The 20,655-nt window shown below is 28.8% G+C and overlaps 1 protein-coding gene across 4 annotated transcripts in view; it reads left to right on the forward strand.

Moving 5' to 3' along the window:
* The window catches only part of LOC129965583 (vacuole membrane protein 1-like), a 62,267-nt gene that overhangs the window by 28,447 nt on the left and 13,165 nt on the right, over positions 1 to 20,655 (forward strand). For 2 of the 4 annotated variants that reach the window (XM_056079603.1, XM_056079604.1), the window contains exons 2-3: positions 14,221 to 14,495; positions 17,618 to 17,708. In XM_056079603.1, the coding sequence (XP_055935578.1) occupies positions 14,221 to 14,495; positions 17,618 to 17,708 (366 nt within the window). Of the gene's footprint in view, positions 1 to 12,861; positions 13,150 to 14,220; positions 14,496 to 17,617; positions 17,709 to 20,655 lie in introns of those variants that run through there. The other 2 variants (XM_056079605.1, XM_056079607.1) reach the window with 2 other exon arrangements.

Raw genomic sequence — 20,655 nt, forward strand, 5'->3', positions numbered from 1 at the left:
ACTTAAATACACGAGGAAAATATTTTATTGACTGAATTCTAACTTAAAGGCTTTTACTTATAAAAAAATTCTGTTACTTCAATTTTATTCAAGTTTATAAAACTTGCGGAGAAGACATTATCGGCATCCATACTGAAGTTATTTTGAGATTAAGTTATTCCTTTAATATCAAATATTGGGCACATTTCCCTTCAAAAACAATAGTTTTGCGTTACTATATGTATTTATTTTGAAGTTTCTTTTTCAAACACATAATTTACTGCCAACTGTTGCTTGAAAATGGCTAAAGTAACTAACAGAAAAAAATTAAATTGCTTTCAAATAATTTTAGATATTCTAGAATGTTTATTAAGGATACTATTAACTAGTATTAAATATTATAATTATACTCGTAACTCAGAAATAAAAAAACATAAAATAATGAAATTTTATATATTATCTTTTAAAGTGTTCCTATTAATGCCTGTGGAAATTTAAATTAATAAATTGGAAACCAAAAAAAAAAAAAAACTTATATTGATCGCCTTAAAGATTTAATTCTGAAAAACATCATTTTGCTAATATTTTCAAAAAAAAAAAAAAAAAAAAAAAAGCCTTCTCAAACCTGAAAATTTTTACTTGTATCTAAAATACTGTACACTTCCAAATATCCTGCCTAACTTGGTGGAATGGCAGGCCGGATAGGCTGGAGTTCTATGGACTCATTTCTTTGACCACCGATACTAGAAGACAAAGTTTTTATACCAAAACTCACTGTTATAATAAGTATTTACTCACTTTTTATTGAATACTAAAGCCAAGTAAAATGTGAACTTGACCCGGTGAATCATAGAAGCAGTTGCCGGTTTTTGTTGCTACCGCAGAGTCTATGTAGTACGTCATTTCTCCTCCATAGTCACTACAACTTTTTTTCGGTTATCATTCATTTTGAAATCTTCACTCTGGTATACTTTAAAAAAACAACCCAAGAACAATTTACGAATATTGTATGTACTATGTTATTTACACACTGATGAAACAATGAACAACGGGCAGAATACTGCTCTTTTCCTGTTACAACTTGAATTTTGCACACGGCACGTAGGTGGATCTTAACAGACGACCGCTTCCATTGGCTTGGCAATGTTGCCAATACAAGGCTTGCCTCCCTTACTTAATTACAACAAAAGAAATCTAGACCGGATAGTACGGAAGCCGAGTAATCGTGATCCGGATACTCGGGAGTGTACCGCTGTAAGCCTAAAATATCTCGAAATTGACAATTATTGTACTTTCCTCCATGTATATTCCATATTTAAAACAGTGATATGACATTTTTTCCTAACATGCATAGGGAACAATCCCATTATTTTCATTTAAACAAGTGTTTCATCAAATGAACGCGGCAGTGACAAAATTGGTTCTTCAGTAAGAGTAACCGTAGAAGCGGTGTGACTTAATGCGGCGGTTATTTCATGTAAATACAGTTTCGCTCGAATTTTATCGATTTACATTGAGAAAACTAAATTACTGAATCCTTTCTCATTAGTGCAGTTTAAAAACTTCTTTTAGTAAAAGCTTTGGCGAATACAATATTTTGAATATATCCTTTTCTGATTTCGTATCCCTGTTAGCACAAAACGCCGAAAAATATTGTTACGATATCTTCCCGACTTTCAGATCAACGAACTGCGTCGAGGAAATATGCAATATCTTCTGCTAATAGAAATGAAATCATTTCACGTAGCGTGGCATTCACAAAACAAATGAGACTGTTCTGCGCATGTCATCTAGAATCGAAATGTTAACTGCCTTTTTATGTGTTTAGATAATCAGATGTATATTGCTGATGATCAGATGTCTTCTCTCGCGAGATGTGAAATGAATTGAACATTGGCACATTTAATGGTTAAGACTTATCTTTAATATATCTTAATAAATATTGATTCAGTTATTAAAACAAAAATTGTTTGTCATTAAAAAGAGCGATGCCTCGTAAACTTTGTTAGGAACGAATCTTGGCGAGAAGTCTTGTCCCGGGCCGATCTATTAGTTGCAACAAAATCTTTTCAAGTGTTTCGTTGCTTTATAATTTATTATAAATCGATATTTTTCAGAAGGTGAATGAATTGTTCGGTACTTAGGTGTCCTCTGCTGACTACTAAAAAGCTTAGTGTGCGAAAATAATCGATTAGCTTTTTGATACTAAATTGAGAGGAAAGAAAGGGACCCTATTTCGATTGGAACAGCGTCAGCTTTTTCTTAAAGACATTGCATTGATTTGGTTAAATGTTTTAATGCAAGAGAGTTAATCCAGTGATTATTCGTTCGTTGGAGCTGCTGTATTGTTTGAATTTATTTTCCTTGCTTCGTTTGCTCTCTTGTTCACTATTTTATGGCTTCAGTGTCTGTTTTCGTATTTCTCCGACAGAATCACATTTGTTTAATTCAAATTCATTTTCTTTAGTTGGAAGTCGTTCATTAAAAAAAGGTAAGTCGGTAATATTTTTTTAAATGCAATTAAAATTATCGCAAATAAAAGTTTTGGGTTACTCAGTGGTGAAGCCGTTTTATCTTAAATCTGTATTTTAGTTATATTTTGTTGACTTTTCCCCCTGCACTAAGTTGATGGGGCCCCCAGAGCAAACAGCTGGTACTGCCAGAAAGAAATCATCAACTAATCGCCCAATTTCACTTAGATAATTATTTTCTACATTTTATTAAAAAAATATCTCTAGAAAATTGTGTGCATATTGGGAAAAGTAACTTTTATACAGATATACTAGAAGAGCAACATGCATTAAAAGAACACAGATTTCATTGAAGATTCATATCTTTGAGGGCCACTTCATGGGTCGAATATTTCCATTTTGTTGATGAGTGAAAATTCGAATGATGGATACATATTTTAGTAATTAATTACATCGTTTGACCTCCACTTAACAAGTTTTCGCTATTTATTACAAAGCAGTACTTGTAGTATTTCGAAATATATATATATATCAACAAATATATATATCAACAAATCAAATATATATATATATATATATATATATATATATATATATATATATATATATATATATATATATATATCAACAAATCAAATCTATCTACGACCTTGGTATATTTCAGTAGTTAGAACTTCGGCATTATTATAGCAAAATCTGTTTTTGTGTATTGTAAAGTAATTGATTAAAAAAAATTTTAAAATGAGGATAAAAAAATGAGATTGCATTTTTAAAATAAGCGAATGAAAATAATAATTTAATAAAAAAGAACATTAGATTAAAAAATAATTTCTGATGACCTGGTAAATTTCTGAGTTAAGTTTTTGGAAATTCACCGATTTGAAAAAACAAATAAAGTATTCTATTGTTTCCAAAACCGTTTCATGTGAAAATAAGTTATTTAAATATTTCCGATCTAACAGGTAATAATTCGAAGAGTTAATCGTCTGCCGATACATTTTGCTCGATAAAACGCGTCCCCTTTCTTGTGTATGTGAATTTATAAAGTATTTGATACGGAAAATAGTTAAAATGGAAAAGTTATACAACAAGACTCTTTATACAATTGTGCCCAGAAAGGTCGTTTACAAACTTCAAGAACAAATTCACTTTGAACTCATTTTTGTAATTAAGTACCGGGGCGGGAAAGCACAGGGAAGTCTCTTTGCCAATGAATTAAGCAGAAGAAAAGACACAATTGAAAACACAGGTCTAATGGGACACAGTAGTGAGGCAGCATAATTACATGTTTAATATATTGCGGTTATGCATAGCATGGCAGATACAATGACCGAGCAGTATCGACAGCTCACGTGTGGAATATTTAAAGTATGTGTCAAAGACTCACCTTCCGGAGCTTCTCACATTGGTGTTTGCACAACTTGTTGTGCAGTTAGAAATTTGTATTTCATTACACCTGTGTTGCACCCCTACAGAGGCCGCCCTTTACATTTGCAACCTTATTTTACACAATTTATATCAGTCTGTCTGTCTGACTCTTAAAAGTATGTAAATAACCTTTCATGATATTTTTTAGTTCTCAAATGCGTTAATTATTTTCGAAAATGTCGCTTTCATTCCTTTACAAATTTGCAAATGTTTTTAAACAAATGCTGAATGTCAGAAAGCTAATGTGATCAAGTAACAAGTAATTAATTTCTGCATTATAGCTTGAACTGACAAAGATAAAACTAGTTGCAACGTTTTCTTTTATTTCACTATCGGGAAAAACAACATCAAAATATCTGTTTGATATACAAAACAATTGGTTAAAAATATGTAGTAGGTGAGCATTTATCATTTAATCATAATAATTGACAGAAATATTGAAATAGAAAAATTGTGGAAAATCATATCTCAATGTGTGCTTGAATTTTAAAATGCTCCTCTATGTTCTATACACATTGTATTACGTAAATAATCAATATCACTGAATCTAGAACTCGGAAACAAACGCAGGTGTAGCAATGTCTCACTGTTCAAACTTTCGCTTTATTGCTATGGAATTTTCTCGGACATCTAGTATTTAACATATAATTTTCTATGTCGCAACCACATTTCTTCACCTGCTAGTTCCCATGTTCTATCGACAAAGAATCCGCAAGTGTTTTTGTTCCCGTTCCGCCGACCAATTGTGATTTTTTTCCCTCCCTGACTTTGATGATAGGGCACAGTTGCCATTCCTTATCATTTCGCGTTACATTTCTTGTGAATGCAACTATTAAATAAATAAATTTTTTTTCTTCTCGCACTTCGAAGTTTCATTCGTATCTGTGAAACAGATAAGTTTATTTTTATTACAGATTACATTTATTTACAAATCGATTACAGGTATTTCCGTTTTCAGAAACTGAAATTAATAACACATGCCAATAACTATCTTAAAAACGGATTAAAGTGACGGAAATAGACTATTATGTTTGCAATTATTTTATGAAACGTAATCGTAATGCTGCCCATCTTGTAAGGTGATTTTTTTTAATTCTATATTTTTGATTTTTCGCTTTATTATTCTGAAAACAGGAAAAGAAAATTAAAAGAAAAAGCCGTATTATATCTTTTAACTGATATTTTCTTTTCCTTTTCTCTGTCCCACTAGGAATACTAGGAATAAAATATGTTGAAGTTTAATGGTAAACATTTAAAATAAATTGAATAATATCAACACATGCCTCTTTCTTTTAAAAACTAGCTCTTCAGAAAGTTTTTAGTTACTATTAGGTTTTTTAGGTATAGTTTAGTTATATTAAGTCCCGTTTTAAAGCAACACTAGGGCTATTTTAGGACGAACCACGTAATTTTAAATCGCGATTAGATGACTAGGACGATACTTGGGCTGGCACTCCCCTCCAAACTTCCACACCACACCAGTGGAAGGACATTTGGCCCCGACGGATTTACGGTGCGCCAGGCTCGCTTATACGACAGTTCTTCTGTGAAATCGGGCCTCGAACCTGAAACTTTCTAGCTTCGAAGCCGACAACTTACCACCAGGTCCCCAAGCCCCTTCGCTTTTTTTTTTTTTTTTTGAGAAAGCGATTTATCAATTAAGCACCCACCCCCCTTTTCCATTGACTGCAAACGTTCTCTTAAATGAATATTTTCAATAATGATATTTATAATAGTTGTTGCAAATTATTGAGATGTTAAATAATTCAACGTTGCTGATTTATATCGAAACGTTTTTAATGGAAGTATAAAGCTTGATTGGACAACGAAACTGTATGTCACCTGTCGCAAGAGTGAAGTCTATTTAAGCGCGGACAAAAATTCAAAAATTTTGACTATCTCGGCAAAGCAAGATTTTCTGATTTTTTTGTTGATATTTATTGTAACACAGATGTACTTAATTAAAATTTTAAAAAATTGTTTAATAATTAAAAAATTTTCTCTGTTACAACCAACTTTTATTCCAATGTTAATGCAACTTAATACAAATTGAAGTTAAATGGCATAATGTACTCAATGACCAGAACATATATAAGTGTATTTAAGTACGATTGCCTCACTGTTTGACAATTTAACAGAATCATGATCATGCAATTACGTCTAAAGGACCAATATTCCCTATGAACTAACTGGTCAGCAAAGGCGACTAGTAAGGAATCAAAAGATTGCTTTCTTCTTCAATGATACCAATTTAAAAAGTCGTACAAATTTGTCCTGAATTTTAGTAATTTGGATTGTTTCCCCTAATTTCAAGCAATACATTGTTGTTCTGCAATTCGAACCTTATTGTTTCATCAAATATTGAATAGCATGCTTCTCTTCCGGTTTGAAAGCTGATGTAGAAAGATTCTATTTAATATATGTGTAGTCTACCAGACGGATAAAAATGTGAAGTTACAGCACCAAGATGTTTAGAAGATAGATGAACAGGAAAGTTAAATTTTTGATAGCACCATGATATCATAGTACTAGTCTCCATTAGAAAAGTTCATGTACACAATAAACAGAACTTAAATTAGGCAATTAAAATAAAATGACATTAATGTCAGACATCATATCTTATCTACACGATTTGACTGAAATTAAAGGTAATCAATATCCACGGAGAAGCAATGGGTCGCTTGAGAGGACTAGTTAATAATAAAGATGAATGTATGTGTGTTTGTGTGTGTTGCCCCTCTACAAGCCAAACCATTTGACCTAAGACTGTCAATTTTGACAAATCTGTATTTTGGAGGTTTGGAATCTGCATTTTGGTGCGACGTTTTTTGAAATTTTAATTAATTAAGAATGAAGTGAAGTATCAAAGATTTTATGTAATAAGTTCCGAAAAATTTACAACACAAATATAATTTTTGCTTCTACTTAAAATTCAAAAATTTAACTCTTCTGGGATGACATTTTAATTGTTGTGTCTGCTAAGGAAGGAGTTTAATTTTTAGCGATTATTAAGATTTCTTCCTTAAAGCCAGGGCCAATGAATGATGCAACACAGACATAAACAGGAAGGTATGGGAACATAATTAAACTTTATACCTTTTCAAGAGAGAATCTTCCCTAAATTTAACCGAGATAGCATTTAATACAGTCTAACTGCAATTTGACATTGAAAAAAATATATCACAGAATTATTTAAAAAAGTTTTTGGCTTAGTTATTCGTAACATATTTGGATATCGGACTGGATAATGGGAGGAACAGTAGGAAAGTTGCAGCGTCGATTTTTCTCGTTTAATTAAAAGGCTATTAATCTGAAAGAAAAATGTTAAAATAGGACAGTTATATTCATTAAAAAGACCTATGCAATGAACAGTCGAATATTAAAATAACTTATTAGATCAATAGCAATTTTTTAAGAGCATAAATTTAAAGAATTTTATTTATGTATTTATTTTAGTTTAAGTAAAATTATTTCATTTTCCCTTAAGTACGCAAGTACGCGTCATTTAGAAAGAATGTCTGGTCGATAGTCACATTCATTTTTAATCATCTTTGTGAGCGAAAACGGAGTGGCCGAAAAATGCTTATGAGTACTTTCTGCCTATCTGAATTCTCAATCCCCAAAACCATCCTTCTTCAAAAAGGGTGTTCTACAATATCAGATAGGCAGGATATAGTATTATAAAGAACAATTCCTGAACAATACTATTTAACCCTTTGTACTCAGGAAAGTAATTCGATGCAAAATTATGCACCTAATACAGGGGCTTGTTATTGTTCCGAAAATTAAATATATATAATTGTTTCAAGTTGAATTTCCCCGAAAAAATTTACATCTTTTTACCATTCTACAAGTATTTTTAATAATCAAAATTGAAAAAAAAAAAAAATAATAAATAAATAAATAAATAAAACGTCAAAATGATGCACCGTCTTGAATGGTGATCATGAGTCACCTCTCGAGTGCAAAGCGTTAAAATTTTCAGAAAACCTGTCACAAAAAAGGGAAAAAAATTCATATTTAGTTTTCACCATTTTTTTAAACACTCATCTACTATAATGCTGTATGAAATCGCAAAATAATACATTTGGAATAGGATTTTTTTTTTTGTTCGCGAACTCATACAGATTGAAAAGTATTTTCAAGTATTCACGACACTTCTTTTTTCCCGACAAAGTTGAATGTTTCAATATATGAAGATATAGTTATGAAATTTTTACCAGGTATTTCTTTCTCTGTAACGCGTATTCAAACGGAATCACGAACATTTCACTGAAACTGAAAAGAAAAATGAAAATATTTTTCCGACTTTGGGTGTTTTTTTTATTTTTTTTTATTTACTCCTAATGTAATTAAACTCCCCTTACCATTCGAACGCTCATTGTTTAAGCTTTTTAATATCTTTAACTTTCCTATTTTAATTTGTCTGCTAAGAAATAATAGCATTTTATTTAAACAAGAAGAACAAACAAAATAAAATAAAACAACAAAAATAAGTGGCAGTATATTATTGTACAATTAAGTTACTGTTGAGTGTTTTTATTATTTCAGCAGCCGAGGCTCTTAGTAAATATCACTCCTGTCAATTTTGTCTCAATTGTACTGATATATAATTAATGACGTCTCAGAACACACCATTTCAAGAAGTTTAAATCAAGTAATCACTGCCACTACTGTTTTTTCTCTGAGTGCTTTTATTAATTTTTTGTGTACGGTGAGCTAATAATCATGTTTCATTACCTATTTGCGATTACATACCCTATTGCGTTTACATATTTGTGATTCGATTTCGAAGGTTGAAGGTACCATGTTTGGAAGTTAGGCTCCCTAAATCGCCTATTTGAGTAATCCCATTAAGAACAAATTCGAACTCAAGTATTCTGCATATTGTTTTCTGGTCATTTGGTTTCAAAATTGATTGCTTTTCTCAGAAAAAGGACAGAGTTCTTGTTGTAAGTCTCTGGGTACCATTCTTCCAGTCGAATTCAGTTGGATGGTTCCATTTGCAAAACCCAAAGAGGATTCCATAGTCCTTATCCTAAACAGTCACTCAACCGCAGCATTGATATAGTTGCCCTGCCTCCGAAATTCTTTTTGATGCTTGTTTTCTCATTTTTTAAACCCCATGCACCTACCAGGCAAAACGTCTATGAAGATTAATCAAATCAAACAAAAGCAAACTAAGTTCCATTTTCACATGTTCAATGCCACCATTATAATTAAAATTATTTTCAAATCAAGTAGATAGTTTAAAAAGCATTTTTAAAATCGATTGTATAATATTTAAATGCGGTTTTTCGCTGATATACATATGAAATAACAGGCATGAAAAATCAAAGGAATCAAGGATCAATAATCCTATGCATGCAATCGAAGATGATTTCAAATATTTCTTATTTCTTTCTTAACTGAAGACAAATTCAAGAGACATTAAGCTCTTATACATAGGCAACACATTTAGAAAAATAAGACGTGCAAGATATTATATAACACAGAGAAAGGTTAGAATAGAGAACGCTCACTCTTTTTTTTTATAACATCTTGTGATATGGTGTCTGCGATTTGTCCGAATTTTCCATTTTGTAGCAAAGTTCTCTACTGACAAAAAGTACTCAACAACACTGTCATATTCTTTTGTTATTTTCAGATATTTAGAATGTCAGGCAACTTATTAGAGATATCATGTAATATTTCGTGCTGATATGGTTGGTATGTTAATTATTTTTATGTAAAAAATTGTATATAGTTCAAAATTATTCATCCAGTTTTCTATATCACCTGTTGAAATACTGGTATAAAGTATATTGTCTGTGAAACACTGAACAAAGTTTTATAATAAATGACATCTTGTTTTCATTACTTAATAAGTCAGCTTTTTTTAACCATTTAAAATGCAATTAATTATATTTGCTACAGTGTCATATATACTTCCTTTGAGTATTTAAAATAATTTTTTATCCAAGGGATATGGGAAAACAGGTTTTCGATTTAACATTTTATAGTCATCCGATTTAAATCTCTACTTATAATAAAAATGAATGTCTCTGTGTTTTGGATCCCTACGGGACGAAGAGCTACCACACTTTGCACATATATACTTTGGAAGGCAAATATGTAACTTCAGGAGGTTTTTTTTTTTTTTAAATTTTTACTGGAATTTTTAAAACTTTTACTGAACCTATGTACCAAATTATATCTACCTAACTCTTCGTGTTTTGGAGTTACCGAGTTCACTCTTTATTGAATAGACAGACAGACTTCTTTTTAATGGATTTCGTATAAAATGTGATAGAAATCTACAAACAACTTGTGTATCAAATTTCATCTGTCTAACTGCAATCAATTTTGAGTTATCAGATTCACAGACAGATAGACATGTTGCCAAAAATGAGTTTTTGGAACCCAGGAAGGTCTGAAACGTGGAGATCTGTTAAAATCTCGAGTTCGAATTTTTTGATGGTTACAACACATTCTGTATACTTTGTATACAAGGGGAAAAAAAAAAAAAAGTTTTTTTTTTTTTTTTTTCTTCGACGGAAATTGATTTGAAGTATGAAAATCTGAGTATCGCTCTTCTACAAACTACTCCATTGATCGCCTCGAGTAAAATAATCTGTCAGCGCCCAGAATTTCACCAAGGATAAGTAGCCGAAAAGAATGAAAATGCTGATTCGGCTGGAGGAGACTGAAAGGTTTTTGATTTAAAAGTTAAGAGCGTCATGATATTTTACTGGATATTAATCGTAGGATCAAAGGACTATATAAAATTGGTGCATGATTTTTTTCAGCAATAAATTTATTGACTGAAACAAAATAAAATATTATCATTTGCGTTATTTAGAACATTTGCTCAAATGCAAATACAAATCAGTATCTATAAATAATAAAGACAAATATATATTTGTTGGCATTTTACAAGGTAGGTCGTTAGACTCAGAACTATAAAATTTGTCTTTTATATATATATATTGCAAAGTGGAAATGCGCACCTCTGTGTGATTTTTTTTGAAATTTTAATTAGTATTTTAATTAAAAATTAAATCGAATGCTGTATTTTACCCCTGTAACTACCGAAATTATAATAGTACAAAATTGGTTTTTATATTATCTTAAAATTTAAAAAATTATATTTTCAACGGTACTTGTTTATTTACAAAATAATTTTTTCCCAAATTTCTAATTAATTTGAAAAAAATATTTAAAGCATGTTTTATAACAATTTATTTCACTGTATTGTAAAGAAGTTCAAATCGTTTCATTCTGGATTTTTCTTCCATTGTTGAAGATGAAGATATGAATGCATGGCTTATTTTTTTCTTAATGAGTGGGTTTCCGTTTAAAATTCACTTTTAATATACAGTAGACTCCCGATTATCCGCGGGCGGGTTATCCGCGCCTGCTGCACAAAGTTTTTTTTTTTTTTTTTTTTGACTGATTTCTTCAAAAAGGTGCAGTTTTACAGTTATGCTTTTGTAATTACATAATACATTACAGTATTAAAACAGTACATATGTATTCATTTTTCTGTGTATCCTTGACGCCTCTCGTAAGTACAAAGCATTTTTCTGTTTTCATTAACAAAATGCATTTTAGGTTAGTTTTGAGCGATGTACTAAAATATTAAGCGTTAGTTAAACATTTTCTGCTGTTTATTTTACGTTTTATTGTACATAAAACAATTTTTCAAAGTTGGAATGACTGTTTTCTCTTTTGCTATACCCGTTTTTAGCTTTTTTCGGATTATCCGCGGCGACCGCGCCACCCAATTCCGCGGATAATCGGGAGTGTACTGTACATTTTTGAAATTTGTTGGTCTTAATGATTTAGCTTTACAAGTAAGCAACGAAGAGCTATTTTTTTAAGTGCATTCATTTTTATAGATTCCTATTCTTTTCTGTAATATAATATTATCATACATATTTGGTATATTATTTCCTGTAATATATAAATTATATTATTGCTCTTATCTTTTGAAAATAAATGTTTTATTGTTATTCTGATTTTTTCCCCTTTCTTTCTTTCTTTCTTTTTTTTTTTTTTGCTGAAGCAGAAAAATTTTAATTGAATAATCCTCTAAGATATTACACAAATCATAAAAAAATATTCCTTATTACAGATAAAATTTCAATGCTGTACGATTCTGCTTTCACACATATTTTAAATAAAAATGTTTACTTCAGCAAGAAAATTGTTGTAATAATTGAAGTTCAATCACTTTCATTTTAAAAATTAACGTTCACATTTTAGGTGAGATGACTGAAAATTAGAGAGATATATTATAATTGTTACAAAGTTTTTTGAATAAAAGCCTTGAGTGAAAAAAAAAAAAAATGAGGATCGAAAAAATTAAGTTTTGATCTTTGAATTGAGTATTTAGAATAGAATAAGATAATGTGCTCAATACTACTTTCAAGATTGCAGTTTTTTTTATTAGTAAGTAATAAGCCATAAGTGAAGCATAAGCCTATATGAATATAATAATTCTTAGATAAAAAATAATTGCTAATATTTAAATCTGTTTGTTAGTGTCTCCAGGATTTCGTATTTTGGTCATGTATTAATCAAAGAAAAGTTTTTTAGTGGCATTTACAAATTTCATGGACACTTTGCTAATTTATTGTAATTATTTATTTTAATGAGATTTTTTGGATAACTTATAATTATTTCTTAAGGATCAAAATTTTTACGAAACTCATTAAATCATTACCTATTGACAAATTTACAAAAATAATGTAAGTCAAATTTTCTCCAAAATGTTTTACTTCCTACATAAACAATACAATTCTGCAGCGTAAAAGAAATTCTCTTTTATCTCTTACTATGTACCAAGTTCGCATCTATCAATCTATCAATGATTCTTAATTCCTTTTTTCGTCTTTTCGGCTTGTTGAGCTGAATGACCGTCAATGTGACGTCACGTCAGGTGACGTGTCAGTTCGGTCGCCAGCAGGGCGGCGTAGCGGGCGCATTTGGCGAGCAACGAACGATTGCCAGTTCAGACCAACAGCTTATGCAGGCAGTAACGAATGCTTAATTTTGTAGCAGGAAGTTGGGATACAATCGTGTTTCAAAATCTTGCGAGCGCGAACCCCATTGTGTCGAATATGATTGTTACAAATTCATGGGGAAATATACTCAGGTTTATTATATTTTTATAAATATTAAATTTAATTAGAAAAATTATCTTTATCTATTATTGAAACGTAGTGTGAGTGTAGTTATTCTGTAATTTTTTTTGTATGTCCCGGCCACTTGTTAATTTAATTGTAAGGTAAGGATTGTATTTTATATTTGGAAGAATAGTCTCTTCCTTTTGATCTGTAAGCTAAATTTTTATAATCGAAAATCTATTAACTACTAATTTTAATGCCTATTTTTTAAAATTAACGAGAATATAAACTATGAAACTTGTTTAAAATTTTAAAACTTTTACTTATCTTTAATATTCACATTAATTTATTTATGATTTAATCAATGTAATATGTTTTATGATTACAAAATGATTTATTTAAATGGTGTGTTCCTTTTATTTTCATATGAATTATTGATAAACAGCTGTTGCATGTTATCTTACCGTGACGTGTTTTTAATTGTCAGCAATTTTGTTTACGTCATGTATTTTATGCACGATTAATGCAAAGGAATTAATTTATTTCAGATAATCGAAATCATCGAATGTAAATTCCTTCATTCATCATAAATGCTCAATATTTTTTTCATATTTAATGAGTACTTTGTTAGTGTTTATTTTATGTGTATATTATTGCATTATTTGATACAAAGAAGTACCATAAGTAGTATGTCTTTTTTTTAAATATATTTTTTAGTAGTGTTATTCAGTAAGAAATATGTATTGTTGTAATTAATTTTGATTTCTTTTATGTTAGTCTAAAATGTTATTCCATCAATCATGGATACAAGTATGAAGAAAAAATATTTTAAACTAATTTTGTTCCTTTTAAAAAATTTAAAACAAAATGTAAAATTTTGATACCCCTAGCACTTTTTTTTTTTTGCCATACTTTGAAGTTTTAATTAGATTGGTCACAGATTATCTACTGAAATAAAACTGAGAAAATATATTGATGATTTTTATTTTAAACAAACCAATTGTCATCAGTCTATTTTTAAATGCAATAACAAAATTGTAATTAAACACCTGTACTATTATATTATGCATTTTATTCTTTACAACATAATTTTGTAACCAAATTTGCTTGCTTTGTAATGAATCTAAATTTTGCAATTATAATAATATTTATATACACAATAACCCACACAGTTAAAATGAAATTGCACTTCTGCGAAAAATATTTGCCTGACATTTTATTTTATTTCATAGGTGAAACGTTTAGAAAAGTTTGATAAGCAGAAGATGTCTGAAGGAACTGATATGAATCTGAAAGCTAGAAAGTCATATGAGAATCTTGCAACAAATGGTGGAATTGAAAATGCATTTTCTATGCAGTATGACACTAGCTCTCTCTCCACTCAGACCAAACAATGGATAGCGAGTCGAGAAGATAGAAAAAATTTAGTCTTGTGGAAGAGACCTTTTACCACTTTACAGTATTTTGTAAAAGAATTATTTCTAGATTTTTACGAATATGGAACACAGTAAGTTTTTCTTTTTCTTCATTTATCCAATCCAAATTTTAAATTATTATAATTCCTTTTAATAAGCCTTTATATTTATTGACTTGCTTCATGATTGTATAGATGAATCCCCCCCCCCCCCTTCTTAGTAAGTTTGTATTGTACATTTCTGTGTTGTCTTCTGTATTATGTGTATTTTGTGTTTACATTGTGTGTTATGTATATAATTTTTGTAAAGTTTTCCATTTAAAAACATGTTTTCTTATAACTATAAAAGCTATTGTAATTTTCTGTTATAATTGTCATTATATCCAATAATAGATATTATTATTTTATAAGTAACTTGATGTTAATAACTTAGAGACTATTTATTTTCAAGATTTTTTTTTCTTTTCCAAACTGAGAAAGACATTTCCTAAAACTGAATTTGATACTTATGTTTTAACAGCATGCCATTGGCTAGCATTGCTGATAGACTAGTATGTCATCTTTGAGTTTTTTTAGCAATTAATTACTGGTTACAATACTGACAACTCCATTGGTGATTAATCATTGACTTGTGGTTAATCCACATTGCCTTAAATTTTATTGGAATGGCATCCATTACTTTATAAGATTCTCACTACAGCAATGCTAATGTTTATATTTGTAAAGTTTGCATGTGTATCAGATTATAAATTTCCATTTGGATATTAGAATGAATTTGTATTACAAGAGAATACTTTAAAAAAAGTCATTCTTTTAAATACTGTTATATATTATTTGAGTAGAAAGAGTTGTCAAAATTAAAAGCTATCTATTTTGTTAATTTTTTTCTTTCCTTGTAAATGCTTACTTAGTATCTATTTATTCTAAAAAGGAGAAATTAATTTCCAATTAATATTAAATATCAATAATTAAATGTTTTGGACCCAATGCATATGAATTGGTGCTCTTTGTAATGCTTGTATCGTATAGATATTTTTGACATGTATTTTGCAAAGAACTAAAGTTGCCATTTTAATATAAACTTGTTTTGGTTTCATTGTTTTCAGCATGCAATATTTTTTTAAATGTCTATGGGAGAAAAATAAAATCATACTGATAAGAATATTTAGATTTCTTTTATGAAGCATTTTATGAGAGACTTAACAAAATAAAATACTTGCGTTCCAATATATTTATGTATTAATTTTTGAATCTATTGACTTTTCTTAAATGTGAAGATTTTATAGTATCCATCAGAAAGAATATTGTAAAATTAAATTCTTTTTTTGTACTAGATTTTATGGTTTCAAAGCTAACTTAAACCAATTTGAACGAATAGAATAATAGAAAATTATAGTTTTAAAACTTTGTTTTATATGTTCTTTTTCAATTTTTATAAGAAAATTTTTTAAAAATCCTACAAGTGCATCTATAAAACTTGGATTTCATTAACTTTAAATAAATAATAATAATAAAAAAAAGATAAATATGAATAGACTTTTAGAAGGTATGTCACTGAATTATTTTAAAGAAATGTGCTTGTTGTTGTGAGCATTACAAAAAAATCTGTGAACTATAGTTTGTAAACTTTATTCTGTCTGGTGATATTTTAATTATATGGGTTTTTTTTTTTTTTCACGCTTTTGAAATTTTACAGATGATGCATTTATGCAGTCATGAGATAGCTATAGTTTTTCTATAAATAAAAAAGTAGTTATTACATTTTTATTTATAGAATTGAGATGATTTCAATGCAAATTATATTTTAATTGGAGGTTTCATTAACAATAGGAATAACTTAGCTTCGTTGGAAATGAATTTATTAGGTTAACCATGTGTGTAGACTTTTATCAGAAGAAATATACATCCATCAACTTTGTATATCATCAGAATATTCATAGCACACTTTGTGCTAAATTAAATAGTGTAGTGTAGAAAATGGAGTTTACATTTTGGATCAGTCATGACCAATATAAAATTTCATTGATCTAGTTAGTTTTATTCTGCTTTTTGGATTGTTACATTCACATATGTGTACAATTCTAAAAGAATTTTGAGCTTGGAAACTTATTAAACAGAAATTCATCAAACGCTTTATGGTTGAATTTTTTAAGAGGTACTACAATTTGATTTCATAAATAAATAAAAACATATCAAACATATAATTTGACCTTATGGTATCAGTTCAAACTGTTAGGGGTAATCAGATGCTAATTATTAACAGAATGAAAAATATCATTGTTAAATGAACTTGAAATATTAAACCATATGAATTTGCATTTGTTTGATAGTTTTTTCATGATATGAAATCCAATTCCATTAAGCATCTTTTGTAATATAGGCCTGGTGCACTTTGTATCTGTTATTCTGAATAATATTTTACATGTTTATACTCAGTGTTATGGAGAGAATAGGGTTTTTTTACACCTTGTAATTCCCTTTCTATCTGGGCAAAATAATGAACTTCATTGCCAAATGTCTTTTTGTCTTACTTCAAGATCGGATGCAAATCAGTATGAAATTACATCATTAGTATGGCTCATGGAATTTGCAAATAATTGAAACAAATAAAATTTTGCATAAGCTAATTCAAAAGGATTTGTTTGCATCTTTAAAAATTATAGTACGATTATGCATTATAATTTTTGTTTATTCTATCTTTTTTCCTAATTTAAAACAATAGTGTACACATTTGCATTTTTAAAAAATTTTTTTCCTTTGGTAAGGAGCATTTCATCAAACATTGATCTGACTCGGATGTTCAATATAACACTTTGAACTTCCAGATAAAATAATCAATGGGTAGAGGAGATAGTAATTAAAAAGTAAATAAATAAATAAAAACTTAAAAATATTCGTAAAATAAAAAAATAACATACATAACATCGTTTTTTGCATAAATAATAATACTAACAACAATTAATATTAATATAAAAAAAGATAATTTATTTTTATTGTAGTATATTCTTTGAGTTTATCTATTATCCCAGTTAAATTCTAGTTCTGGGGACCTCCAGCTTTCAATTAATTGACTGACTGATTAATACCACTTCTAATATTTTTTTTAAACTAAAGCTGAATTAAATTTTACTGTATACTTTTGTGAAATACTTTGATTTTTTTTTTTTTGTAATTTTTAGTGCATGTTTAGTTTTATTTTTTACTTTTCTTTTCAGGCTTCTAAAGCACCAAAAGCTTGTTTTAACTAGTCTACTTGTCATTGCCATTAGTGTAATTTTTTATCATTTTGAAGGCCCTCATCAAAAGGTAATTTTTACCCTTTATTTTGATTATTGTGAAAAAGTACTTTCATATATCTAATACATTTATTGTAAAAAATATTCTATCTAAATAATCAAGCACAATATACTTTTATTATTTATTGCCAAACCCAAAATCCTACCTCAAAACCCTTTTTCTTTATCTTTAGAAACAATAAGACTATCAGTTATGTTAAATGATTTTTAAAAGTCATCAAAAGATAATTTCTACTTGGATGGTTCTTAAATAATGAGACAAAATTGAGCCAAACATTTTGATTGGAATGCATAAGAAAATAAATACAATGATTTAAAATGTTTCTAATGTTTATGTAATGAAAATTCCAATAATTAAAAAATCTTTTCTATGTATGTAATTTTTCATAATAGTACAATTAAAAAAAATAATGAATTGGCAGGAAATCTTTAAATGTAACATGCATTTCACAACATTTTGGATGAAAAAATACCCAAGAATTTTCTGTTGTGAGCAAACTATATATAGAAAGTTATTTATAACAATTTAAATACGCTTGTTAGAGTTGTGCTACACATGAAGTGTTTTAGGCAGCATTTGTTTAATATCTGGATTTGAAAAGAATTAAATGTCATATTCATCTAACAGCACAAGTTATTTGGTTCATGATTATTAGCCAAAACTTCAGTCCATAATCATATGTTGTTCTTATTCTCAAACATAAGTTTTGCACGCAGTCCTAGCCAGTTGTATTTGTAGTAGGTTTAGAAGAAGTAAATGAGATACTTCACTAGGTACATAACATCATTAAAAATCCATAAAAATTGCTTATTTTAAGGGTTCTGATATAAGGGATTTAAAGGTGTTTATTTTTCCTTTTAATGGGGGGGGGGAGAGAAGGAGATGGTATTTCATCACACTGTATCTGCCCAATGATATGAATGCATTTTCTTTGCCATGTCTGATCTTTTAGTATTCAGTGGGTCTCGATGAATCCAGAGGTCAGTTGAATGATATTTATCTCAGTTTAGGGAAGTGCTAATATGGGGAAAATATAACCCTTTTATTAATTTCATTTGTCTTTAACTTTTTTCTTTTGCTTGTATATGTGGGGAGAAATTCATTTTTCAATTTAGGGATAATTTTATGTATCCATGCAAGTTAGTTTTCAACAAAAACTTCAGTTTGGCACATGTTGCTTGCTTTGTGAATTACTTATTTTTACTACTAGTAATTTTCGTACAAGTAGTTTTAGAATTTCTTATCAATATACTGGCAAGATATGCATCTAATTCCCTGAGGACTTTTAAATGTTAATAAATTGGAGTCTTCTAAATATAAATTGTAAAGCAAAATGTTTATGGTTCTTCAAGGTTAATGGCAGATCATTTGTTATTCTCGGAGAGAAGTTACAAAAATAGATTTATGTTAATAAATTTCCTTTTCTGTTTTCTTGGAAGTTTTCAAGGAAGAAAAATTGCTCCACTTAAAAATTCAAGCTCAAGATTTTGTCCCATCTTAGTGATTCAAACTTCCAAAAGACACATTTTTATTATTATATCTTTTCATAAACATAACTAAAAAAAAAAAGTCAGAAAAAGGAAACTTTGTATTTTGCCTTTTCATGAAATTTGCAGATTGTATCAAATTTTAAATAAAGTCCTTTCACAGGAAGTTTATCTGTCTCAATGTACGTAAACACAGTAATCTCAAATTGCAAAGAACAATATTGATAAAACTTAGCATAAGTATGGATACTTCTCAGATTCTTAACTCAAACTGTACATTTACTTGCATATAAATGTGATAACTAAAAAAATGCAACAATTGTGACAAATAAGATTTTGAAAGTTATCTTGTTACTTATTTTTTGTCAGAAATTTTGTCTAAAATTTTGTAATTCCTCTTGTTACTAAAGAATTTTCTGATTTTGGATAAGTTGTAAAAATTCTTGTGATGTCACATGGCAATGCAACTGTGGAAAGTATGAAATTTCACTAAAAATTGTGTACAAGGTCATAAACTTTTATGGAAGTGTTCTTTAAGGTTCTGATTCCAAAAGATTTGCTTCATTATGCTAAATTAGCATGTATCAAATAGCTTTAAAAAAAGCCCCCCCCAAAAAAAATGTTGGGTGTAAAGAAAAGAAGTTCAACAAACACAATGCAGCATTCCGAATGGAATTGTCACAAAAAAAGGGGGGGGGGATGAAACTGATGACTGGAAAATCTGCAGAAGTTGATACCCAAATATTTGAATTGGAAAAACTAAAGTAAAAATAAAAAGTAATCTTGCTCTGTAATATTTTTGTTTTATAAGTCTTTCTTGCTAAATTCTAGGCAATAAATAAAAATTGTTTTTTTTTATGATATAAATTTAAAAAAACAACATATTATTATTTTGAGTAATGTTAAATTATTGCCTCCTTTCCTTGCCTTTTCCTATTAATTAAATTAATGGATTGTTATTATTCCATTATAACTAATACATAAGTGCTGTTTTTGCATTTCCCTTTATATTGCATATACACACAGGGATTTTAGTTGCAACCCTGAATTTTTTTCACAATGATAGCCTAAAATGTACAAATAAAGTAGGACTTCCATATATATAATATAATAGTTCTTAAACATAAACAGTATGATAAAAAAATTATTAATAGCATTAATCATATTTAACAATATTAAAAATCTTTGAAAAAATTAAGAGATAATTTCTCTTTAGACTTTTACATTTAAATAGTTCAATCAAATTATACTTTTCCCTTGGGTAAATATTACAGTTTTATTGTTTTATAATGTTTAGCAATCTATCTATAACTGGCCTCTGAATTTTACCCTGAGTATTATCAGACAAGAATTATATCAAATTTTGGGCGTAAATAAAATGCTATTAAATTTAGAGGAAAATATATTACAGGCCTTTAAAATGAATCTATATTATAAAATAAACTATAAAACATAATGATAAATTAATG

The sequence above is a fragment of the Argiope bruennichi genome, chromosome 4 (genome assembly GCF_947563725.1).
Source record: "Argiope bruennichi chromosome 4, qqArgBrue1.1, whole genome shotgun sequence".
NCBI lineage: Eukaryota > Metazoa > Arthropoda > Arachnida > Araneae > Araneidae > Argiope > Argiope bruennichi.